The sequence below is a fragment of the Ctenopharyngodon idella genome, chromosome 7 (genome assembly GCF_019924925.1).
Source record: "Ctenopharyngodon idella isolate HZGC_01 chromosome 7, HZGC01, whole genome shotgun sequence".
Classification (NCBI taxonomy): domain Eukaryota; kingdom Metazoa; phylum Chordata; class Actinopteri; order Cypriniformes; family Xenocyprididae; genus Ctenopharyngodon; species Ctenopharyngodon idella.
This window is the reverse complement of record NC_067226.1, coordinates 739,800-766,820: the sequence shown is the minus strand read 5'-3', so window position 1 is coordinate 766,820 and position 27,021 is coordinate 739,800. Positions and strand designations below refer to the sequence as shown.

Below are 27,021 nucleotides of genomic sequence, written 5' to 3'. Positions count from 1 at the left end.
CGTCTACATACACACACGCACTAGTCTTACAGCATTAGTGACTGCATGCGAGTGTGGGACAGACTCTACCCTCCCACGGCCGTTCTGCGCCAACAAGAAGGGGTTTATTCAACGTCCCGCTGCTGATTTGTTTGCCACTAACTGCGTATCTACTCACGTCTTAGGAATGCCATGGCTACTCAGAATAACCAGGATTACTTCAGGTCGGTCAGCAGCGAGTCCACAACATACATGATGGTTCCGGCAAACGGCCGTGGTCGAGACTCGCCGTCAAAGTTATGGATCGCAATGGTCGTGATCGTGGTGGTTGTGCTGCAAATAGCCTCCACCACCGGACTCTTTGTCTACTTAAACATGTCTTTATCGCAGGTAAGCAATTTAAAAAAAAAAAAAAAAAAAAAAGTTGCACTGATTATTTTCTTGTCACTATCAGATGAACAGGCCGTGACTTAAAACTTACTGAGTTTCGTGCCACCTATTTTTTGGGCATCACAGGCGCTTTCGGGGCGATGGCGCGTTTAAAACCTAGTGCACTGCCTAGACAGCATGTTTACTCGTGTTTTCTGTGCACATGATTCCCCAAAATGTCGTCAAGGTAGGCAGCACACTAAGTTTTGACACCCGATCAGACCAAGTCTGCAACAGAAGACAACCTTTACTAAGTTGCAGATCGGTGATGTATCACTTTATATTCCAAGATACAGAGAGAACGCTACTAGGATTAAATGCATTAACATAGTCAAAGGAAGCAAAGCATTGCGATGGGACAATTGTTTATTTCTTGTAATTTAATCTGATCATTTGCGGTTTTGTGAGGAGGACTGACACGTTAAAGGCTCCGAATTCACAAATAATCAACAACATGATTCAGATCAAAATGATTTCAGACTAATCAAATCACATTTGATGTGTGCTCTTGGGTATTCTTCTAAAAACTAAACTAAAATAAATAAATAAAAACAACAATTATAATAAAATACAATAAATAAATAAAAATGTCTGAACAGAATTTCTAAAATAAAAACAATGTGATTAGTAAGATTGTTAACAGAATGAATTAAATAAGCGAAACTGCACATGAACAGACAATGAAGTTGTGGACTTGTTTTGCAACATTGTATTGTGTTGGAAACACTTCAAAAGTTCCTATGCATGCTTAACTGCCTGGATGTCATGAATCAGCACAATACATAGACATAGTGTCAATGAAATACACACAACAGCACAGAATACAGCATAAACATTCTATGAATCAGAATCACAATGTTGAGATTATTGGATAAGTGTGCATATCTATTATGCTCTGCCTTTTTCTGATGAAATGATGCTTTTAGTCATACTCTGACCCAAAACCTAGATTGAGGTAGGATTCTGTAAGTCCTGTTGAATATTAATAAACTCTGAACCCATATTAGGGTTATTTCAAAGTCAAATATGACAAAAATGTCTGAAGTTACTACCTAGGCTGTAATACTCTCAATATAAAACTGCCTTTTGATCAGCAAAGCCTGTAAAACAATAGCGCTCGGTGAGATAAGACTTATTGTTTCAAATAAACCCTCTACAACTGCGGGGAAAAAGAAAGTGAAGTTAATTCATGGTCACACTGTGAGACTGTAAACACAACAGAGAGGATAACGGCAGAAGTCATCACCGTTGAAATCACACAGAGTTCCAGCTGACCTATTTATAAGTAACTACAACTGACAAAATTCATTTAGATTAGGTGTTGAACTGAGCTGGAGGTGGTGCCAGGTCATGGTACTGTCTGGTGCTTGCTTTTGGGACAGGAGTTTGCAGTTCATACTGTATACTTGTAGTTTTAGACTGGCCCCTCGTCAACAATAACAGAAATTCATTGTAAAGCAATACCCTGCAAGCAAATGTTTGTCTCCTCTCAGGCTCCCCATTGTAAACCTCCTGTGACATTTGCCATTGCCAAGATCCACAACGTCTCACTCTCTTACCCACTTGTTTTCCCCTCTCCTTCACGTTTGGTCTTTATTCTTATTCAGTTTCCCTCTGTCTTTCCTTCTCATTCTCACTGTAATATCATACTTTTTATGTAGAACATATAATTACATCTAATTGTGGCTGCTTTTCTCTGATAATTCTTTGCGGATTCAAGTTATGTTATGTTTGCCAGGCCCGAAGAAGGCATGGATAGTTTCAAGCGTTACACACACTGTTCAGCCTTAAATACAAAACTGACATGAGGACAAAGCTCTGTATAAATTTCACTGATATAAAGTGACTTTGAGCTATACATTTTATAATTTGTCGTCCTGCATCTAAATTGATTAGATAGCACAGAGTAGCTTTTTATTTTTCGTCTTTGCTAAATAAATTAAACTAGGCCAAGCAATGATTCACTTCTCGGTATAAATCTTGCGTAACACACAAGATGCTGGCTTTTCTAATAAATCTGAGAAGGGTTTGAAATATCTCCTGGCCTATTTCAAAGGCCCTGGTTATGATGAAGTTTCAGTCATACATGAACAAAAAGCCGTAGGAAAATATTTTCAAGGATTAAACATCACCATGGTGTTTGCTGAAAGATTAAAGATATTTTTTTATTCCAGAGGGACGTCATCAATTCGACACAATGACTGAAAAGGCAAGAAGAAAATTGAGCTATTGAGTGAGAATGTGCTTAAAATAAAGACACAGATGCACTTACTTTCTCTCTCACACACACATACACAGCTGTTGCCTAATGAACATTCTTCAGCACTAACATAAATATCCTGTGCTCATCTTGGTGCTCTGGCCAGATGGGATGCTCGCAGTGTTGTCCTAAAAGACGAGTAAACACCTCCTTTTTACCCGATTATCAGAGCTTGGAAGAACAAACAAAGCCCTGGTTTACACTACCAGGACGGCTAATAAACGATGCTAGTCCCTCATTTAGGACCATTAGCACAGTAATGAAAACTCTGCGGACTGAATGTTCCAAAGAGATTTAGGGACATTTTATCTGTCTTTATTTGACAATGATCAGATTTAATGTAAAAAGGGCCTTTGCTGATGTGATTAGGCCCAAAACGAAGCTAAAACTTGTTAATCAAGTAACTTGAGTTAAACTAAGTTCATAATTACCTCAATCTGTCCATGTCATATTTAATTTCTGTATTAATTATGTGCAGAGAAAAACACAACATCCTGGTTCTCAGAAGTGTTTAGATATTCTAGCAGGACGAAACGACTGTTAGGGCCCCATTTGGATCGGGAAAATAAGCCAGGGTCCGCTGACAGGCACGTAGTTAGTATTCTAGAAGTGTAACATTCAGTCAGACAGAGCAGAACGGGATGGCGATGGCCCGAGACTTCATAGAACACCCAGAGGGACTTTAAAAATGCATCACAATGAACTCTTAATAAGGCCTGGCTTCATTGGCCATTTACCAGAGATTTATGAGCCAATGAGAGGAGCCAAGACAAAGGTGATTATGAGAAAAAAAGGATAGTTACCCTTGGCAACTGGGGCTTTTGCCACACAATGGCAAGGGTCATTGTAAAGTCGAATGTTTGTATGTACAGGTGTGTACTAGAAGGCAGATGGCATGCTGAGTATGCACTCTATATCACTAACTTTAGCTCGTTGTTTGTTTCACACTTGTTCGCTTGTAGTCATGCGCTAATTTTAGAGAAACTCGTCATTGAGAGGAAAGCACCTACTGAACTTGTTTGCATACTTTTCATTGTGTGAGTCTAAATAAATCTCAAACTTTGCTCAAAAAGGGGGTTCCTTTCTTACCGTAACATGATTTGTTGCATTTAGAGACAAGTCGACCCAAGGCCACAGCATTTCTTTCTATTGCCAAGACAGGTTTTGACTTCTGTGTGGTCTTCTAGAGAAGGAAAGAGAAAGAGTACAATCTCCTCAGAGTTTGTTCTTTGCCAGATGCACAAACTGAATATTTGGCTGAAGTTTCCTTTAAAGACCTGCTTAGACCTGTTGCCCTCTGGGAACTCATCCGAAGTTGCAGAGCTTCAGCCCTCACAGATCATTTAGATCACAACCAACTTTCAGGCTGCTTTCCTTTCTTTGAGACCACAGGGGGGAACTAGAAAAAACATACACTTGGATCAGGGATAGGCGAAGAAGAGAGAAGCGAGAGGACGGGTGAGACGTTATAGTGAGATACAGAGAGAGCCCCTGGCATGGATTTAAGTTACATGCCTGGTTTCTCTTATTTAATCCTTTCCCAAAAAAGCAATGGATGTGGAGTCAAGCAGAAAGTTCAGTGGTGGCTTCTTTTCCCCAGCTACAGAAATCAGGGCTAACACTGATGCATTGTTCCCTACTTCCTGCTGCCCTCAACTGGGATCAGAAATCCTCCTGAGTGCCACTAGCCACACTACCAATGACTCAATACCACCATCTATGTTGATTTTCTTATTTTACAGTGCATTGAACTACATGGTTTTTGTGAGTTGGCCCATCTGTGAATGATTACGTATAGCAATACTGTTGGAGTTTACATGTATTAGGGTGTAGCAGCATTGACCCAGAGTTGTTTAATTTATTTGGTGTAACTCATGATGACAACTGATCAATTGCTGGCTCACACTTATCCACACCCTGGACAGTACTTCAGATTCCAGGGCATGTGTAACTGACCCATTTCTATGAGAGAAATAGCAGGAAGTATGCACTTACAAGACAAGAAGTTGTTTACAGTTATGAAGATTTTGAACATGTACATGCAAGCACAAGATATGACACATCAGATAAACTGGGTTTTTGTGATGAAACCGTGACCTGTCAGAAGACGTTTCTGTTTTCCAGGTAAAAGTAGTGCAGATGGCTAGCTATAGCTCAGGTGGTAAATATAACTTACAGGAGTTATAAAGCAACCCCTAATTAGAACATTTTACCAGCAAGGCTCAATATTTTTTAATGTACTGAGTAACTAAAAATGAACAGTACTTTTACAGCATTTAATTTTTAACATATTACTGAGTGATTAGTTTGTAATTTTTAACTAATTATGATGCTTTCAAAACTATTTGACAAAACCTCACCTACTGTATATTAGCCAGATGAAATCAGCCATTATATTAGCCATGTTGAATACATCACAGAAAACCAAATGTTTAAGTTTGCAAAAACAGATGTACAAGATAAATAAAAGTAAAACTTGTTTCACTGGCATCATGGCATTAATACTATATATATATATATATATACACACACACACACACACATACACAATATTAATACATTTTGTAAAACATGTTCATTGTTAGTTCATGAAACCTAATGCAGTCAGTAATGTTAACAAATTGAACCATATGGTAAAGTGCTACCCAAACTAGCCTTTTTTCTAGCTGTACTTTTCTGCTTATGCTGAAGTCGTTTTATTGTGCTGATCCAGGACCAGCCCAAGCTTACCCATGAGACAAAACCGCAAACAGGTTGTCGATCAACGCATATGAACAAGTCTGGAGAAATTGCAAAACTGGTCTCAGATCAGTCTTGAGCTCTTCCTGTGAGCGCAGCTCTGCTCAATCTGGGGAACCCTCAGTACCTGCCTGACTCACTTTGAGAACCGTAACGTGGCAAGAGTTAACTAAACACCTTCTTGCTGCCAAGCTCTGCCTGCAACTGAAGAGTCATTAAGAGCTTTGGCGGACCGTGACTCAAGGCTGCGAAACTGCACACAGAGATTCTTAACTGGCAACATATATTTCTTGGAGCAGCTCTGGGTTTCTGAACAGGGACAGAAAGAGAGAGAAAGAGACTGAAAATAGAGCAAGTTTCAGTGAATAGAGTAGGTTTCAGTGAAAGGTCATTTGAAGTACCTCATTATGTAGGACATACCTCTCCAGCTGGCTCAAGGTCTTTGAGCTGAACTTGTACCCCATTGGCTTTCCATAGCAAGCCCCATTGCAGATGTCCTCATCTACTTTCCAGGAAAGGGTCAAGAGGAATACGTGCCATTTTTTTGATCTTCAGCCTATGCTTCGGGCTTGAGCAGATTTTCCTCATTGTGCATGCCTTCAGCCCCCGTTTCCCAATTTGCTTCCTACACCAAAGTGCTGTTTTCATTGTTCCTTAGGATGACGTGGCATTCAAACCACATTTTAATTTACAGATTAAGGGGTTGTGATTTGAACTTGTGTTCTAATTTTCATCCTATTGGCAGGTTAAGAGTCAGGGGGTTACAGAAGAGCTGCGGTGCCTGGGCTTGCTTAATGCCCTGGATAAAGACCGGGACATTCCCGAAGACCTGGCCCAACTGTTTGGAGAGCCTTGCATCAAACTAGCTGAGGGTATCAAGGCCTATATTTCCAAGGTGAGTTCAAGTCTCTATTTGATTTTACTTGTTGCACAACTTCTGCCTTCATTTGTCTGGTTATCTGTTGAGGCATGCCGCGTCTTAATAACAGGCTATTAAAAACATCATCTGGCTTTTCAATGCATGGGCACAATTGTAGACAAAGGTTGCAAGTGAAGTTCCTCACAGCATGAAGCAACTTGCCATTACCATAAATGTGTCCTGGCAAGTGATTACAATCTCCTAAGGGAAGAAAAGTGGATGGTTTAGTCATGGGAGAGTTTTTCAGGCATTTATGCTTGTATATGCAGCATTGTAGAGGGTGACTCACCCCCTTGTCCTGATCATGAACCAATCTAGCAGTCAGAGCACAGATTTGAAGGAAATGGCTTGGTTTTCCCCTGGCGTGGCTGGTTATCCCTTCAGCATCCAGCTTTTTCCCTTCACAGACTTCCAGTGGTTTTTACATTAATAAAACTGACATGTTTGGAAGCCTAGGGCTTGGTTTTAGAAGAAGTCTCATTCTGAAGGTGTGACTGGACTTGCAAAGCATCAAGTAAAGTCAAACACTTATTTACATTAAATACACTACCATTCAAAAGTTTGGTCTCGGTAAGATTTTTTAAAATGTGTTTAAAAAAAACAAGGCTGCATTTATTTGTTCAAAAATACAGTAAAAAGTATTACAGTTAAAAAAAAATAAATAAAAAAAAACCTCTTACTGAAATTCATTCCTGTGATGGTAAAGCTGAATTTTCAGCATCATTACTCCAGTCTTCAGTGTCACATGATCTTTCAGAAATCATTCTAATATGCTTATTTGGTGCTCATGCAATATTTCTTATTATGATCAAAGTTGAAAACAGTTGTGCTGCTTAATATTTATGTGGAAACCATGTTACATTTTTTTCTGTGTTCTTTAATGAATAAAGAGTTCAAAAGAACAGTATTTATCTGAAATACATATATATATATATATATATATATATATATATATATTTTTTTTTTTTTTTTAAATATAAAAGTCTTTATTGTCACTTTTGGTCAACTTATCAATTTAATGTATCCTTGCTGAATACAAATATTAATTTCTTTAAAGAAAAATCTAAACCCTAAACTCTGACCCTAAACTTTTGAACGCTAGATAACCAATAAATGGATAATATTAAAATGTCATACTATTTTGTCTAAATAAATTAAAATTAAAACATGCACAATTATATATTCATTATCCACCAATAGAAAAAACTGAATAATTTTTAATATCGGCAGATATTTGGTACCAATATATTGTGCATCCCTACTTGATTTTATCCATCAGTGACAAACTGAATAAATAGCTATTTGGCTATTGGTTAACATTATCCAATAGCTAACATGGAATAAGTGAGATCAGCAGAAAAGTAAAAGTTATTTTAGAAGAGAAAGAAATTCTTTTTTGAAACAACCCACACTAACGAATCATTTACAATAAAACCAGGAAACATTTGTTTAGAAAGAAAATAGGGTTCATTTTGACTTCAATTTAAGCATTTTGCATTATGGTGTCGGAATTTCTAAATGCCATTTTTTGATTAATTTTCTGTGCCACCCCTTTGTTTACCCAAGTCTCTTAGCTCCGGGAATATGTTATCAGATTTTATGGAGCATGTCTACCCGTCCTACCCCTTTTCCCCCCTATGCGCAACAGTCTGTGCGTACCGTCAAATCTTTCACTGCTAATTGAGTGAGGCTGCAAACAATTTATTGCCACTCAGAGACAGAGGCATTTGCCTCTTAATTAAAAACACATGCGCCACTTCTGAGAGATGCAATTATGGTGCGCTAAAGAATTCCCTGATCATGCTAGGGGATCGGTCAGTAGAAAAAGTAAACAAATAATGGAGAGTTTTGCCAGAACATATGGGCAGACTGTATGCGAGACCCAAAATACATAAAGAAAGAAAAAATAATGTCTATGTGCATGTGTCTGCATGCATGTTCACACGTCAATACGAATAAGAGAGTGAGATTCAGATTTAGATGAAGACAGAAGAAATTTACACAAAGAGAAAGAAACAGGCCAAACAAGCACACGCCGAGGCTTTGGGATCTTTTCCAGCTTCATGTCAGCACAGAGGTAAAGCACACAGAAAAAGAATGAGAGGATAAGGAGGATCGAGAGAGTATTCGCAGCAAAGGCAGGGAATGAGTGAGTGAGGAGAGATGAAGGAAATGCATGTTTCTGAAACGAAGACCTTCAGAATCTAGAGAATGCCAGAACACCTGGTAGTTATTATGGAAGACTCAAAAAAAAGCAAACAGAGAAGTCATACGTCCTCCAGATTCTCGACTTTAGCCGGACTCAGAACACAAGCGGCGTACAAATGTGAAGTATACGCAAACCACTGGCCATTGTTACTCCTTGACTTTCCATGGCCCTTGTTGGACTTTGATGTGACGCATAATACAGAGTGACTGCACAGCTAACAAACTGAACAAACTGAAACCCTGCAAGAGTTTGGCTAATTCACCAAACAGATGGCTGCGTCCGCAGAGAATCACACAGGCTCACATGCAGAAACCCTAACACAAGTTAACAAATCAAAAGACACTACAACATCTCGGCCAGAATAGATACGATCCAGCCCAGAAATAATATCAGCATTCCAAGGAATATTATATCCTCAAACTGCACCTGAACAGGACACCGCAGCAGCCACTTGATATCCCTAAATCCCTCATCAGTTTCCCACAAAGTTAAATGGGATGTTTTGTCCCCATTCTCCATTGGCCTCGGATTCTCCTAATGACTCATTAGATGAGGAAGCATCTCATCTTCGTTCTCACATCCGCCACTGAGGCAGCGCTGCATCACCACCAGCATCTCAAACAGATTTATGATGAAAGCAGTGATCATACTCGGGGCATTCCGCCAGCCACAATGTTTTCCGCCAGCCTCACAACAAACACAAAGGCCATCTCTGTCTGCCCTCTAACCTTTATCTTCTGCATGATCATAGCTCAAGGACTGTTTTCGATGATGTGGTCGGTTTTACTACATGCGGCTTGTTTGGATGAATGTATTGTTTGTTTCATAAAACTTCGGGAAACTACTAGCTTGTGGACGCGGAATGGGTTTGGTAACAAGTGAACACGAAATTTGCTAGAATGAAAAGAAAGAAAAAGAGAAAGTTAATAAAGTAATAAAGGCTGGTCTAGTTGGTGTTCTCATGTTGCTCTGCATGGAGTATACGATAGCTCGCCTCCTGCCAAATATGTGCTGAGCTCTCAAAGCTGGTATTACTTAGAGTCAAATTTCAACGAGTGCTCCACAGCGACCTTCCATCTAAAAAGAGAGAGAGAGAGAAAGAAAGAAACAGAGATTAATTCGGGTTTAAAGCCTCGGAAGCCCATTCTCCACAACAAAAGAAAGACTGAAGACAGCCTGTCACTTCTTTAACACCTCATTAAGTGTCACTGTGGCAGAGATCCCTGACGAGAGAGAGAGCAAGGAAGACACAGGCACAAACAGAACTAACACTGCTGTTAAAGTGCAGGGTCGGGGGTTGCACCAGCTGTTTGTAAATCTTAAGACCTAAATGCAGTTCACACAAATCATGCTCTCACTGATGTAATTCAGTCTGTCATATTACTGGCAGACCAATTGCATTACACATTCCTGGTTGGAAGATTTAATAAATATTCAGTTTATACAAATGGGTTGCATTTGAATTAAGTGTAATAGTCCAATGTTCACATTTTCAGTGGTTGTACTATAGTTCTCATTTATGGTAAAACTAAGCTAAGCTGTAACTTACGCTGGTGCAACCAGCCCCAGGTGAATAGATACAGACTTTTACGGGGGGGGGGGAAGATTAATTCTCACAGGGCTTAAGGTCAGATCCAGGAGACTGTTGTGCTCTATAGTGGAACGGGGGGTCTCTGGTGAAGGGGGCCGGGGGACAGAGGAAGGGGGCCGACCTCAGACGGCAGCCAAGAATGGCAGGAAACAACTTGTAAGCATATACACACACCCCATTCATTCAAAGGCCATAACAGGCGTGCACTGATTTTATCCAGCATAGAGACTGTGTGTACAGTATGTGTTTGTGTCTACCATTACTGTGGGTTATTAGCCATTTACCTGAGTCACACCGAGCAAAGTCTAGCGCTCTGGGATTTATTGTTGAGTGAAAAGGTGAGTGAAGTGACGTGTAAGAAAGCAACAAGGAAAGCAACAGTTATTTATTAATAATCCTCCTGGAGGAAGGGAACGCGCTGTGCTTCAGTATCTCAACGGCAGAGCAAACTCTGGCACTGGCGGCCGCATTAAAGTATTGGATTGCCATCTTGACTAAGCTCAGCCGGAGAGGACGCTAATGGCTTTCTTCACACCCTGTGTGCATGCATTCACCCGATTCCTGCTCTATGAATGGAGCAAAAATCTTCATCGGCCGCACGCCTTTTCTGGCACACGGGTGTAGGGGCCAAAGGTTTAATGCTAGGTGTGTTTATTGTTATTGTTGTGGTCTTTGTATGGGTCTGTTCTCTGCCCTCCACCTTCTGAACTCTGTTTTGTTTTCCAGAAAACAGATTGCGCACACACTTTAAATAGGCCTCACTGACAAATGCTTGTTTGAAGGATTCTTATTGGAATATATGTCATAAATGAGAACCAATCCAAAAGGAACACAATGGGATCAACTAAGAATCCCATAAGATCTTCCTGGATTAACCAAAATTCCAACAGGAGTTTTCAATTCTTAATTGATTCATACAGTCCTATAGAATATTGTGTATTCTGACTGGACAGTTAAAGGAAATTGCGCTTGGAGGAAAAGGGGTTTTAAAATCCTGAAATATTTTCTTTAAATTCTTTTTGGTGTCACATGTTTGTTTTGTGTTTCCTAAATTTGCTTTGGGATCTTTTTGCAATGTCCTAGCAAGAGTCCCAAACACTAACAAACGCCTACTATCCACCCAAAACACCCCAACAACTGAATAGCAACACCTTAGCAACCACCCAGAACATCACAGTAACTACATAACAACACTCTAGCAACCACTCATTTGCAATGTCCTAGTAACCACCCCAAACACCCTAGTAACTGTCTTGCAGAATCCTAGCAATCTATCTATCTATCTATCTATCTATCTATCTATCTATCTATCTATCTATCTATCTACAGTATCCTAGCAACTATCTAGAACACCCTAGCAACACCTTAGCAACCACCCACACCCTAGCAAATGCCTAGCAACAGCCCAGAATACCCGAGCATCCAGCTTTTTGCACTGTCCTAGCATCCACCCCAAACACCCTAGCAACCACCCAGAACACCCTAGCAACTGCATAGCAACACCCTAGCAACCACCCAGAATAACTCAGCATCCATCCATCTTTCTGCAATATACTAGCATCTATCCCAAACACCCTAGTAACCATCTTCCTAGCAACAGTCTAGAACACTATTATAGCAACCTTCTAGCAACCACCCAGAACACCCTAGCAATTGCATAGCCTATCCATTTTTCTATCCATTTATCTATCTAAAAATGAATTTAAATCAAAGCAGTAAAGACGATAATAATTATGAAGAAAAAAAAATGGAATGATTTGTATTAATCCATCTGGTTCTCTTTTTCCTTCTCGTTTTCTCTGTTATGCAGCATGTACAATAACATACTAGTAAAACAGCCTTTATCTGCTCTGTATGTGAGACGTGTAATTGATTTCAGGATAATTTACCAGAATTTAAAGTGAAAAGGGGAAAGTTTTGGTCAGAAATATATCTCTGCTGTGGCCTGGGTGAGATTATGTCACGTTATATAGCCTGCAGGCGCTCGGCTGTCTGATGAATGGAGAGAAGAGAGAGAGAGAGCACCAAGAACAACAGAGACTCCATCACACACTCACTCTTGGATGATGCCAGACAGAGAGGGACTTGGGAGGTAGGGACAGAGAGAGAGAGAGCTCCATGAGAGATGGTCACACTTGAGTTGAGCTCCAGATAAATTACGAAAAATGAGAATAATTTTATTAACAAATTAGCAGAAAAGTAGAAAGATTCAACATAAAACAACGTCTAGACAAAAAAGACAAAAGCTTCAGTTGAATTAGGACAGTTTTTTTTTTTTTTACACTTTCACACCTGAATCTGAGGAAAGTTCAAGAGAAGATAATCACAGGACAACCCTCTGCAGAAGAGGATATTCATGTTGAAAGCGATAACAACAAAAACAACAACAAATAAGAAGAAAACTTACAAGAAAAGAGAGGTAAAGACATTTTGAACAGACTGTGCTATTTCATATCTCTTTGGGTTTTTGCTTAGAAGAACAGCACAAAGAAAACATTTTGGACAAAACTGGAACTTTAAAGACTTTTTTTTTTTTTGTCACAAAATCAGTGAAAGTCATATTTTTCTCCTTTTTGGCTTATTTTTTTCATTTTTCTCTCTTTGTATCCTCACTGAGAGAAAATAAACAAAAAAACTGGCAGTTAATTCAGTTGATTGTTTACATTCTAAGTCAACTATGGCCAGCGCATCATCTTGGCCCCGCCCCTTCATCTACCCTCAGAAGAGTTCCGAACACTCCAGGCAGCTGCTCTGACACAAGCAGATGAAGGAAAGGCCTGAAACACTGTTTGCTGAACAAGACCACAGTGTCATGAGCAACCTGCTCTTCTACACTGAACACAGCTCTTTATGGCACACTGCCTTCTGTCAACATTTCACCTTTACCAAGAAAAGAGGCATCTGTAAAGGCAGCCAGATCTTAGTATTTGAAGATGCTGAAAAAAATGATGAAACAAGATATTTGACCCTAAACCTGTATCAAAATGGCACTGTCATGGTCCAAGGATCAGAATCTGCTCTCAAAGTCTTCATTGAGGATTTTGAACATATAAAAACACTGTGGCACTGTCTGATGAAGACGACAACAAGGACAAGAACACTGATGCCTCCCCTGGAAAATCAGTCCAAAAGATGACAATGACTTCAGCAACAGTGATTCCATCCCCAATGTCAAGAATGAAAGACAATTTTTCACTTCTGGAGGTAGAAGTAGTGGAGCTAAAAGAATTGATACTGTCCCACCTGAAAGACAACAACATGGAACAGCTGACAATCGACATAAAGAATCTAAGACAAGAGGCTGAATATCTGCAGAGACACAGAGAAGAAATGTCAAAAGAACTTCAGCAAACCAAAGATGAACTGACTGAAGTAAAATCAACTTTAGGAAGACAACTAACAGAAGTTAGAAAAGAAATGCAGGAGGAGCTATCTGCCTTGAAGTCAGTACTCCGCACCAAAGATAAACTCATCAACAATCTGAAAGAAGAACTCAATTCTGCTTCTGCACCTAAAGAGTCTTCTGCTAAACCCTTGATGTGTCCAGAGATACTCACAGAAAATCCTCAACCTGAACAGCTTCCAGTGGAGGAAGAGTCTCACTGCTCGACTGATCCAACATCCCAGATCCACAGCTCCGTTGCAGAGGACCCGAGAGAAACACACGCTCTTATCCTGCCTGACTCAAATGGGAAATACGTCAATGAGAAACTTCTATTCCCAAATATGAGAGCCAAGAAAATCTGATGCCCAAACACAAGAAGTGCTTTTCAGATCCTATCCGAGAGAAACCAGAACAAAAACTATAAGCCCATCATTATCCACACAGGGACAAATGATTTAAGGGCCATGAAGGGACATGTGGCTCCTGTGATCAGAGAGGTGGCGATCAGAGCCACACAATGTTTTCCAGAGGCTAAAATAACTCTGTCTGCACTACTACCACGCACTGATGTGCCATTCCACATGATCCATGGAAATAATGTGGAGCTTTCCAGAAGTTGTGCACTTATTCCTAATGTTCACCTCGCCCATCACAAAGACATACGGCCTCATCATATGTATGACCATGTACATCTCAACAAGCAAGGAGTGAAAGTCTTCGCCAGAGTGCTGAAAACACACCAAGAAACAGCAGAAACTCCAATGACAAGAGAAGATCTCAGTCACCAAGAACCATCCGTCCTCCAGCAGAGTTCAGAACAGCCACAGGACCTCCATCACAACACCAGAGCTACACAGCAGCAAGAACCATCTGTCCTCCAACAGAGTCCAGATCGGCCACAGGACCTCCATCACAACACAAGAGCTACGCAGCGGCAGTTCAACAGCCACAAAACCCTGCAGCTGCTGAACTCAACCAGATAAGACATCTACTAAACATCATCTGCTCCAGACTGAGGACATAACCTGCATAACTCACACACACTTATACATATGTATACACACACACACTCACACACATTACAGAAAAACTTATCCATGAAATAATTTAAAATCAGTTGTTAGAATATACAGGGTCTGCACTCTTCTATTTTTGGTAACAAGACTGCAGACCAAGACTTACTCAGCAGTGTAACAGATATGGACATCTGTATCTTTCATGAGACATGGTGTCGAAGTAATGAGACTTTACATTGTCCAATAGGATACAAGGAAATTGTTGTTCCTTCATCAAAAAATTCAAAAATAAAATGTGGCCGAGACTCAGGTGGAATACTTATATGGCACAAAGACAATTTGATACATTCAATTAAAATTGTTAAAATTGAAAAATCTTCTATTTGGCTTGAAGTGAAATCTGTCATTTCACAGTCTAATCTTTACCTCTGTGCAGTCTATATTCCACCTCATGACTCACCTTATTACAAAGAACAAAGCTTTTCCAAACTACAGACTGACATCTTACACTTTCAGTCCAGAGGAAATATCCTCATATGTGCAGATTTAAATGCCAGAACAAGGAGAGAAATTGATTATGTAAATATTGTAGATAATGACCATATACTCAATGACACCATGTTTCACTCCTCATCAAGTATCACACCAAGAAACAGCTACGATAGTTTAGTCAACATGAATGGAAAGCAAATGTTAAAACTCTGTAAAGGTTTAGGGATATACATAATTAATGGCAGAACTAGAGGAGATACATTAGGTAGATTCACCTATTGCTCTAGATTAGGAACCAATGTGGTTGATTATTCAATAACAGATATTGATCCAAATTTTATTACTGCCTTCACAGTCAGACCTCAGCTCCCGATTTCCGATCACTGCCAAACAGTGCTTTACCTGAAACCACCATGTGAAAGGACCAACACTTATCCACTAGAATCTGAAAAAATGTTTCCTTTGAAACCTAAACTAAAATGGAACCAATCCAGCTCTGAACAATTCAAAGAAAACATAAACAATCCTACTATATTAAAAATGCTGGATGACTTTATATCCACTAATTTCAGCTTAGATGTTAATGGGATAAATTTTGCAACAAAAAACTTAAATTACATATTCAAAACATTGGCAACTCTATCTAACATTAAACGACAACGCAAACGTAAAACAAATCAACAGACAATAAGAAAGGATGTTTGACAAAGACAAACAAAGGAAAATATTTGCATGTTTTGTAGATTTTAAAAAAGCATTCGACTCAATTTGGCATGACGGTTTACTATACAAACTCCTACAAATTGGCATTGGTGGGAAAACTTTTGATACTATACAATCCCTGTACACCAACAGTAAATGTGCGGTGAAAATCAATAACCACAGAACAGCGTTTTTCCGGCAGGGACGTGGAGTGAGGCAGGGATGCAGCCCTCCAACTCTTTTCAACATCTACATAAATGGTCTGGCAGACACGCTGGAGCACTCTACTGTCCCTGGCCTCACTCTACACCACACAGAGGTCAGATGTCTGCTGTACGCAGATGATCTGGTCCTGCTGTCCCGTACACCTGAGGGCCTTCAGCAGAACCTGTCCCTGCTGGAACAGTACTATCATGAGTGGGCCCTGACAGTCAATCTGGACAAAACCAGAGTAATGGTGTTCCACAAAAAGGTCATATCTCAGGGAAACAAACACCAGTTCACTTATAAAGGCCAGGTCCTACAGCACAGCACCAGCTACTGTTATCTGGGCATCGACATCAGCGCTTCGGGAAGCTTTGGTCTGGCTGTCAAAACACTGAGCGAAAAGGCTCGGAGGGGTTTTTATGCTATAAAGTCACGATGCGGTCACTTAAAATTACCCATTAAAACTTGGATAAAATTATATAATTCAATAATAAAACCAATTCTTTTATATGGATGTGAAATTTGGGGACCAGTACAAAAAATTTTAGAAATTGGGATAAAACTTAAGTAAAAAAACTAAAATTGGAAATTGTAATGTAATGAAAATGTGTTCAGATCTGGCATCACCTCCACCAGTCTGATCCTGATTCAGTCCAATATAAAGCCCTCCTTGCCATTGAAACCTCAGCAGAACCTCATACTCTAAACACACTCGCTCTTCAACTTGTCCATGAAACTCAATTCCCAATTGACCACAGCTACAACCCCAAAACTATTATTAAAGAAATTGACAAAAATCTAAAAGATACTCTTGATGAATCACTAAAAGCACATTTTGAACTCCAAAATAAACTCCAATGTTACTCGACCCTTAATAGAACCACTAAATTGGCAAATTATCTATTAATGAAACAATTTAAAGAAAGACAAATCCTCTCCAAATACAGATTAAGTGAACATGATCTAGAAATAGAGAGAGGAAGACATAGACAAACATGGACAGCGAGAGAGCAGAGGATCTGTAGACACTGTGATCTACAGCAAATAGAGGATGAGAAACACTTTCTACTCATCTGTCCTAAATATCACGATGTAAGAGAAACATTTCTCCCCAGATTTGAAACACTGATTCCATCATTCATTGAACTGAGTGATACTGAGAAATTGCCCTTCATATTTGGTGAAGATGACAACACAGCTACACTAGCTGCAAAATATGTGTTAGCCATTCACAACATTAGAGACGGATAACTCTCTAGAAAGAACTGCTTTATTTATTAATTTACTTAGATGGATTTATTTACTATGCTACATATGACATGATGTATACATATATGTTTTGTTTGTTTGTTTATTTTATTATTTATATATAATATGTTAATGCTTTGGCAACATTGTGATTCACAGTCATGCTAATAAAGCTCAATTGAAATTGAAAATTGAATTTGTTTAACTGTTTAACCTTTATCCAAGAAGTATTCATTAAAAAGTGGAAAGAAAATGTGAGGAGTGGTCAAAACCAGCCTGAGGGAGTTGGGTTAATCATGACGACTTGTTACTTAGTAATTTTGTAAAATCTGAACAGCTTTATGGAATATATATTTTTCACCACTTTCTTGATGACATTCTCTGTTTGGTATTTTTTGCTGAATGGTATTAATGCAGTGATTCAATCACTGATACATTTTGAACAAATCACCAAGAGGTTTTTTTTTTTTTTTTTCAATTAGTTTAATTTAGCTCAATCAGATGGTGTTTGGAACATATTACCCCTGAGCTGAGGCTTGCCTGAGGCAGTGGAAATGAGCCAGTAATCAGAGTGTTTTTAGTTCAAGACCCAGTCAGTGGAACTTATGATCTGGATACTGGAGTTTGACTGGTTGAAATATGGCCGTCACAGACTAGTGAAAAACTGCCCTTTAAAAAGGTGACCTTAAAAACTATTCTTAGTCATTTCATACATTGGCTGAGTCTCCAGATTAACACACTGTAAACATTTCTGTCCTTAGAAACTGCCGTCTTTAAAGGCTGAAAAATAAAAATTTTACAGCAGAAATGTTTCTGTAATAAAATGGATGATTAACTTATGTTGCTGTTTTGTAACTTGAGGTAAACTTTAACCACAGTCATCTGCATGTGAGACAAGAAACAGAAAACAAAAAGGAGGAAAGACATGATTATAAAACTGAATCATCTAGTTTCGCATTCCTGTTAACAATCTAGATTTCGAGTCGTCATCATATGTCACTCAGTTGCCTGTACTAATGGAACTTTTTTTTTCTTTTTTCTTTTTGCCACAGGTTACAGACAGTATCATCTCCAAACAGGCTTTACATGGTGAGTATACGATCAGTCATCATTTCTTTACAATTGCCATAAATCACAATGATACCAGGAATAATGACACAAAAATAGACAAAACACAGTGCAGTTCAAAGAACAGGATAAAATCTTTTGCACAACACCAATTAATATTTTATGATGTATTTGAATGTGCTGACTGTCTGCTGTCTGTCTCTTCCTCAGAAGCAAGAGCCATGCCCCATTCATATAATACATCAGGGTCAAAGTTCATGACCACAGTGACACAGAGGCCATCAGCCCACCTGACCCTTGGCAGCCTACCAGGTGAGCCTGTGTGTGTGTGTTTGTGTGTACCATTGGAATGTTTGGACACACCACTTGAGGGGAACATAATCAGCGACAGGCAATATAATATATAAAACTGACATTTGGATATTTGACTTACCAATGACAAAGTGTTTACTGCACACATAGGCATACTGAGGCATACTGAGTGTCAGGATCCCACAGTTTACCCATTCTTCCTGCTGATGCTTCACGTCTTATTCATAGTTTTCAGTCACGTGACTGTCACGGAGCCCTGGAGGAAAACAGCTATGTAACTGCAGCACAAGCCTGTCAATTTTCCATCTTAAAAACAAAAAATATGTGAACGAGATGCAAGTTTTGGGCACTTGTGATCCATATACAGCACCTGCAGTGATTTCAATCACTAAAAACAGCTGGACGATTTTTTAAAAAGCTTACGTGAAAAAAACTAGGGTGGGTTGTACCAATAAGCATTAAATTAAGCAAAGTTTAACACTAATCAAGGATTTGTTGATCTGGGTTTTATTTTAAATCGAGTTGTGTTGCACCACTTGATTTTAAACACAGATTAACTACGCAGAAAGACCGTTAGAATTAAAGGGCTGATCAAGCAGCATAGGCGGAGGGTGAACCGATGCCAGGCTAAAGAATCCTTAGTGTAACCCACCCTTAAAGCGCCTTAATGTACTAAAACAGTGATATTAAAAGATCAAATTCAGTTTAACCCTTTTTGATGATGCATACTATATACAGGCGAGCAGATGAGCCCAGAATATGAACGCAACGCGTTTTCTTTATTATGGTTTTCGATGGAAAAAAAATGCTTAATGAGAAACCTCGTGTTACATTAATATTCTGTGTTCAATTGTTTGCCTGTACAAAGTATGCATAATCAATAAGGTGTATATTGAATTTGGTCTTTTAATATCACTGTCTTACTACTTAGATCTTACTACAAACCTGGTAAAAATGACTGGCAGGCAATGGAGGAAAGCATTGTTTTGCCCTCAGGGCGTGACGTCACGTGAAAACTATCAATTGCCTATATCCACTTTTGTCTCCTTAAAGGCTGACTTTTACGGTTCGGTAGCTTATAAAAACTTAGTTCTGGGTTTTTTAGCTTGTTTGCTGTACACCCTGTCACACAGCAGCTTTTAGGCATTGTTCTGTTTTTTGTTATAAGTCAGAAATGACAAGGAGGCAGCTTCACGCAATACAAAGTCAATAGAGTACCTCAGAGATGACGTGTTTTTGTAGGCTATGCAAAACCCGGAAGCGAGTTAGCATTTTAGGACTTCCGGTTCCATCGCCCTAAAGTCTATGGGTTTTTTGAATGGGTTTTTGCTAAATCGCCTGAAATAAGGTCTGTGGTTAACAAAGCCTCTAAATATTTTCACGTTTTGATCTATGACATAAAACACACCAGTTATAACCCACTTGTGATTTTTTAAACCTTTATTGTGTCTTAAAAACGGCGGTTGCTAACAAGTTGCTAAAAGGGACTACTTTCTTTGGCAGGGACTTTAGATGTCATCATGACAAACAGGACATTTGGACAGCATTTCTCATGAAAAAGTGGATAAGTATTCATACACAGCGCAGATCATAATCAGCGAGCATGTTTTTAAATAAAGTTTGAGGAAGCTTGGTGGTGGTGACATTGATCCACGACCATGGTGTGCTGTAGTCCGTTTATAGCCTACTGTTAGCTTTTTATATCTGACGACTTTATTTAGGCTTCAAAATGTATAAATGTTGTGTTAACTTGTAAAGATTATCTTGACAGACAAAACGTGTAAGTGTCATAACCCTTTGTTAAACACTGAGCTTATTTTTTGCGGTTTTCCAAAAGTCTATGGGAAAAATGCATAGGCTTTCGATCGAGGGAACCCGTGCGCCGCTAACTTCCGGGTTGGCCTACAAAAACACGTCATCTCTGAGGTACTCTATGGAGAGGTTTGGATTGTTTTAAATGTTCTTCCGTTATTGTCCCTTGTTTGTTGTGTCATAGAATTATATTTTTAAAACACATCAAGGTGCCCTCCGCTCTGTTTTTTCCTCTGCTCATATGTTAATATTCATTATTCTGTATAATGAGTGTGTTGTTGGTCTGTGTTTTATTGGTTGTTGTCTCCCCTCCCCCCTCTACACTTTTCCACGCCCGTTTTTCGAGACATTTTCCAGTTCTGAGGTGTGAACGACAGGGCTAAAACAGGGGGGTTTCATGAGACTTTAAATGTGCCCTTCATGTACATGACCCATCCATCCTGCTAGGCAGTGGCAGAGCTTCCCTATGTCAAAAAAATAAAAGCCTGGCAAACAGCTGCAAAGAAGAAACTGATTATAAAACAGCCTGAAATTGTTTAGTTATTTAGCTACAGCAAAATAATATCACTAAATATCCCAAAATCTTGTTTGTTCCTTTGAAGTTCTGCTACTCGGATCAAAGTCCTATTGACTGCATGCATGCCAGGGAAAAAAATTAGATTTATTCAGTCACGCATCTCAGAAGGAAATGAAACCGAGTCAAACCAGCTTTGTTTCTGGAGCACGAGTCATGAGTCTGATCATTAAACTTCAAGGAAGTACAAGGACGCTTTTCTTTTTTTTTTTTTTTTTTTACACATGTATGCATTATTCACAAACCAGTGGTTGAACAGTGCTTGATGATGGATCATGAACACGCACTACGAAAACTGCACATGCCGTTAACTTCACAAAGTCAAAATTGTTTAATCCTTGGAAACATCTATATTACCTGTCGTAGTGGGCTTTCCTACATATCTAAACTTCATATGTATTTTTCTTTATCACTTTTGTCAGAAGAATGGCCCTTTAAAAACTTTTTGAAGCAGTGAATCAAAGAGCAGGCCTAGCATGTTAATGATCTTTTTTGAGGAATGTGGCTCATTGTGTTTGAGGAACACGCCGCCTGCTCCTCCATGTCCTCTACACCTCCCTTCCTCCCCAGCCTCTCTCTCTGTTCTTCGATTTTTCACTCTGTCCGTGATTTCCTCTCCTGTGCAGCCATACCTTCCTGTTCTGATCTCTCCTGTACTCCTAAGACAATCCACCAATCTTTCATTCCTCCCTTTTACCTTGTGAATGATCTGCCTCTGCACATGCTCCTTGTTTCGGAACATTTATTCTTATTTTTACTACTGAATTTTTTGGGCTTTGGTTTGTGAATCAGTTGCTTTTCCACATTATTTATAGTATATTTAATTGTGCATGCTTGCTTACCCCATTTTTACATTTAGAATAACTTTATGTGAGTATTAAGTTACGCCAAAGGTAATCTTTATAATAATAATTCAATAACACTGTTAAATCTTTAGTAAATCTTATAACGAATATCCATTTTTCATACTGTACATTTATAATGTGATGCCTGAACAATTGATTTTATTTATTTAACCAAAATAGTACTGAACTTTAATATCAAGAATTTATTGGTTATCAGCCATACCATGAAAATAAGTAGCAGCTTATCATTATCAGCCAAAAATGTAATATCAGTGCATCCCCATTCCCCACATAATGCACATTCATGTTTTTACATGATTCATCAGTACATTATTCTAAAATGAAAAGGTTTGCCTTTAATGTTAGTTAATGGTAAAGTAATAGAGATTATGACAATAAAAGCAAGTAATGATAGATTTTAAAAAGAATAGCTCCATTTTAGTTTGTAACGCTCACTTTTCACAATCCAATCGCTTCCCGACGGATGAAATATCTGCCCTACATTTTTGTTTTGTTCAGTATTATTTTAATATTATCTCTATACAATTATAGTATTTATATTTTGAATTACCTTTTATTTTTGTTTTCAGTTTTCATTTAAATTTTAGTTAAAATTTTAGTAATTGTTTAAATAATTGTGTTATGTGCATTGTATGTGCTTGTTATGTGCTGAAGCTGAACATCAAAAAGCTTCACTCAAAAATACATCACCTTATAGAAATAAAACGGTTTGCGAATGCCGTTTTATGCTAACCCACATGTGTCAAACTCTGCTTCTGGAAGGACACTGTCCTGCAGAGTGTAGCTCCAATCAGCTCCAAAACACCTGCCTGGAACTTTCTAGTGATCCTGAAGACCTTGATTAGCTGGTTCATGTGTGTTTAATTAGGGTTGAAGCTAAAGTTTGACAGTTTGACAGCTCTGTGCTAACCGAAAATCTGTCTCCTGCCTTTTTCTCAGTTGGCGCTCAGTACTCCACCCCTCAAGCAGACCTGCACCAGTCCTGCCGCCATCCTGTACGTTCCTGGGCCAACCAGAGCTTCGGTGCCCATCTACACAACATGACACTGGCCAACGGGCGCCTTCGCGTACCCCAAGACGGTCGCTACTACCTGTACTCCCAAGTGTACTTCCGCTACCCCTCTCCCAGCGAGGGGGATCAAAACAGCGTGAGCCACCAGCTGGTCCAATGCATCTATAAGAAAACCTCCTACCTGAGGCCGATTCAGCTGCTGAAGGGAGTGGGGACCAAATGTTGGGCTCCAGATGCAGAATATGCCCTTCACTCAGTGTACCAGGGCGGCCTGTTTGAGCTGCGAGCGGGCGACGAGGTCTTCGTGTCTGTCTCGTCTCCTACAATGGTGTACGGCGAGGACTCTTCTAGCTATTTCGGAGCTTTCCGTCTGGATCTGTAAGAGCACATCAGAGGAACTGGATCGGGACTACATTTACCCACTGGGTGGACCGTTTTGAGGCTGCGACCCAAAGAGAAAAGACTCATTTCATCGTTCAACTTTCCTTTCTTTAATACTTTGAATATGTGAAGGATGCATGAATGAGAGACATTTCGGACAAGGTTATTTCTTTTATAGACAGAGGAATGTATGTATATTTCTACAAATCACATAAAAGATGTGAATCTTTGAAACGGTAGCAAAACAATCGAGAGACAAAAACTCACACAAAGTGAATCTGTGCCAATGTTGTATACAGTTTGATGTGTGAACTACACTTGCTCTCGTCCGCTGGAGGGGAATATTTTTGTGTACAGTGGATCTAAAACAGTTTAAAAAACAGAGATATGAGAAGAGAATGATGATAGTGGGAATGTGGAAAAAGAAAGAAAGATGAGAGGGGAAGTATGCAGCTCTACCAGCCTCAAAGGAGCATCCTGGCAGGTTGCAGTACTGCGGAATTCTCCCCATCCTGTCGGACCAGCAGAGCAGCATGCCCGGACAAGAAAAGGACCTAAAAAAGTTCACACGCACATATAAACACAGAGGAATCCAGCTTGTTGCATTTGAAAACACTCATACTCCTGAGTATTTATGGCTTCCACACATGAAGAACACAGCGATAAGATAAAAACACATACGTTTAGTCTCAGACACAAATCACTTTTACAAGTCTCCCTCTGCTGTCTGGTCCGGGGTGCAGGAGGAAGTACTGTCAGGGAAAGACACGTGCTCCCCTGCTCACATGGTCCCGGCCAAACGAAAGGTTAAATAAACACTACGATACACAGTTTGTTGAAATGTCGCACCCATATAATGCTTTGTTTTTTCTAGCATTGCACACACATACAAAACACACCCTACGTGCCCTGAAAAACCCTTTTCTGATAAGTGGTGCTTCATACTTCCATCTCTTTCTCTATGTGGTTGGTTGGTTCAACCTGTGTATATATTGTATTTAATTCAGAATCATGAGGTTTGGAATTAAATGTATGAGCGTTGTGATGTTCTTGCATGAAAATCCCACAAAATGGGCCTCCCGCTGATGACGTGTAAAAGCCGTGACGCTCTCCAAATGAAACGACACTGTGAATCTTAATACAAGCCTGTTTTTTCTGAGGAAAAAGTGTTTGTTTGAAGGAGGAGAGGGTGGGGGTGATTACTCTCCACTGTAAATGATCAAGTGCTGTCACAATGGTGTATCTGAGAGCAAGCGCAAACACTCGCTTGGGTTTCATTGTAAACCACAAGCGTGTTTTCTTCTCTCTGGACTCTGCCCCAGTTTTTACTGATAAAGTCAGTAAGGAAAAGGGCCCCTGCCAAGACAGTGCCTTAAATCACATTATACAGCGAGAGTGATTGAGCCAAGACGTTTGGTGGCATTTAGCTATGGACATAATGTTAGTTATACCACACATTACAAAACTTCATTCCGCCTGACTCTTATCAGCAATTTGTCTGGATTCAGAAACTTGGACGTTGATTTAATCCAGAGGGGGAGAACAAGTTATTCTTCTGCAGGTTAATGCTTTTGGTGCCAATTCCTCATCTTTTGACTGGTATAACATGCTGCAATGCCAAAATGTCCCCATACAGGGTGCCTTTTTAGGTGTAGAGAATGTGACATCAGATACCACTAGGTTTTGTATGTGTAAATGTGCCTTTAGGTTGTCATTATGCACTGATCTGAGAACACTAACTTTTTTTCATGTTAAGGAAGGTTCAAAGCAGGTTTTAGATCAGTGTTGAAGTCATATATTACCTGATCAATGCTTAGAACCCATCATTAACCGCATAATTTCGCAGCCCAGTGAGACCTTGTACATCATCCACCTAATGAAAAATGGTCATCATTTACTCACTCTCATGTTCTTCCAAACTGGTATGACTTTCTTCTGTGGAACACATCATACTGCCTTGACTTTCACTGTTTAAAAAAACATTCTTTAAAATGTCTTCTGTGTTCTGCAGAAGAAAAAATGTCATACAGGTTTGTAACAAAATTAGGGAAAAGAAATTAAAGAATTCCCATTTTTGGACTTTGTGAACTTTCCCCAAAGGACTCTGGATAATCCCACTAATTCACACTAACTGAGCTTATTATCCCAGTCAATCTGCTCTGGCCTGTCCAGGGTCTTGTGCGAGTGTGCACATATGTAAACAAGTTGAAATATGTACCTATCTGTACAACATGGAGGTTGTAGTGGGGTGAGGGGTGGCCAGGAAAGAGAAATATGGCTGAATTCCATCGGATCTAGACGTATTACAGCATGACCTCTGAACCACAAAGAACCACAATGTGAACACAGAAGACAAATGTATGTTAGGTGCGTATATACGCGAGTGTGTTTTTTTATTAATTGCTTGACTGGTTTCTAAAACAGTGGATATGATGCTTTGCATACTTACTATAAATCTCACTGAGTTCTGTGTAGACTTTATGGGACTGCTGTGAAAAAATTAAGGGGGGGCAGAACAGAGTGAAATCCAGTGAGCAACATGAACTGTCAGTTAATAACAAAAAGACAATTGTGTTTCCTTTTCCAGCAAGAGTTTTTTTTTTTTTTTTCCTTGGGATTGTTAAATTCTCTGACCACCGATCTGTGGGACTGTTTATCATTTAAAGAAAGACGTTATGCACTGTTTACCAATGTTGCGTCTCCATCTTGGTAAGAATATACTGATATCTCTCACGCTGTCCCTCTTTATTGTATAATTTTAAAATGTCTGATCTGTGTCGTAAAAACAGAAGTTTGAGGTGTCATTTTTAACAATTAAAGTGCCTTTTTTCAATCATGAGTCATAGTTTGATAATCTCTTTGCTAGCTTGTGCATTTTTGCCCATGCTGATGACTTGCAGCATGAATTCTACACCATTTGTTTTGTTTTTCTTTTGCCAAACTTGCACACACAATACCACAATTTACCCACCCACACAGACACACGTGGTTCTCTTACACAGAAGATGATTTCACACACACTCAAATGTTTGTTTTTCTATCATGGTGGGGACTTACCATTGACTCCCATTGTTTTAAATAATCTCTTTTTTATTACTTTTTTTTTTTTTTTTTTTTTTTCAATTTTTAAAAATTAAAATCTGGGAAGATTTTAATCAGATTTTGATACAAGAAATTAATACTATTCTATTTATTTAATTTATTGAAAAAAATATTTTTAACTATATATATATATATATATATTTTTTTTTTTTTAATGTAAAAAAACTGTTTTCTATTTTAATATAATTTAAGTATAATTAATTCTTGTGATGGCAAAGCTCAATTTTCAGCATCATTCCTCCAGTCTTCAGTGTCGCGTTATCCTTCAGTAATCATTCAGATATGCTGATCTGGTCAGACAAAAACCCACATAAATCTATACACTCAAAGCCAAGCTTAAGATCACTCTCCAACTCTCTGTTCTCATAAGTCTTCTAGACAACCAACTATGAGTCATTGTCATTCTCAATTCTGCTTGGGATCCCGATGTCTCACAATCTCAAAAACAAAACACACTCAGAGGCCACACACACTTGCACACCATTTGACTAACCCAGTATTGACCACACAACAGTCTATTCAAGTTTTAGATGTGGCCACACACACTGTCCGAAACACACACACTCATTGAGACAACCTGCCCTGAACACCCAGACTGGCCTTGTTCCTGCCTACACAAATATACCCTCACTTCATCACACATTCCCCTTGCCAGCACTCCCTAACAATCCGTCACTCATATGTGTCATCGTTAAAGCTTTTCTACCATTCATTAAGA

The 27,021-nt window shown here is 39.2% G+C and overlaps 1 protein-coding gene across 1 annotated transcript; it reads left to right on the top strand.

Moving 5' to 3' along the window:
* On the top strand, positions 1-26,034 carry tnfsf10l (TNF superfamily member 10, like). The gene is made up of 5 exons (XM_051900760.1): positions 1-369; positions 6,153-6,302; positions 18,229-18,265; positions 18,455-18,556; positions 22,748-26,034. Exons 1-5 carry the CDS (start codon positions 172-174, stop codon positions 23,200-23,202), a joined length of 942 nt encoding a protein of 313 aa, XP_051756720.1. The 5' UTR covers positions 1-171; the 3' UTR covers positions 23,203-26,034.
* Positions 26,035-27,021: the final 987 nt, after the last annotated feature.

Bases quoted from the DNA above. Each gene is read 5' to 3' on its own strand.
- tnfsf10l (XM_051900760.1), top strand. From the start codon at position 172: ATGGCTACTCAGAATAACCAGGATTACTTCAGGTCGGTCAGCAGCGAG. The intron at 6,303-18,228 runs GTGAGTTCAAGT...TTTTTGCCACAG, and splicing joins TCAAGGCCTATATTTCCAAG to GTTACAGACAGTATCATCTC. The intron at 18,266-18,454 runs GTGAGTATACGA...TCTCTTCCTCAG, and splicing joins CTCCAAACAGGCTTTACATG to AAGCAAGAGCCATGCCCCAT.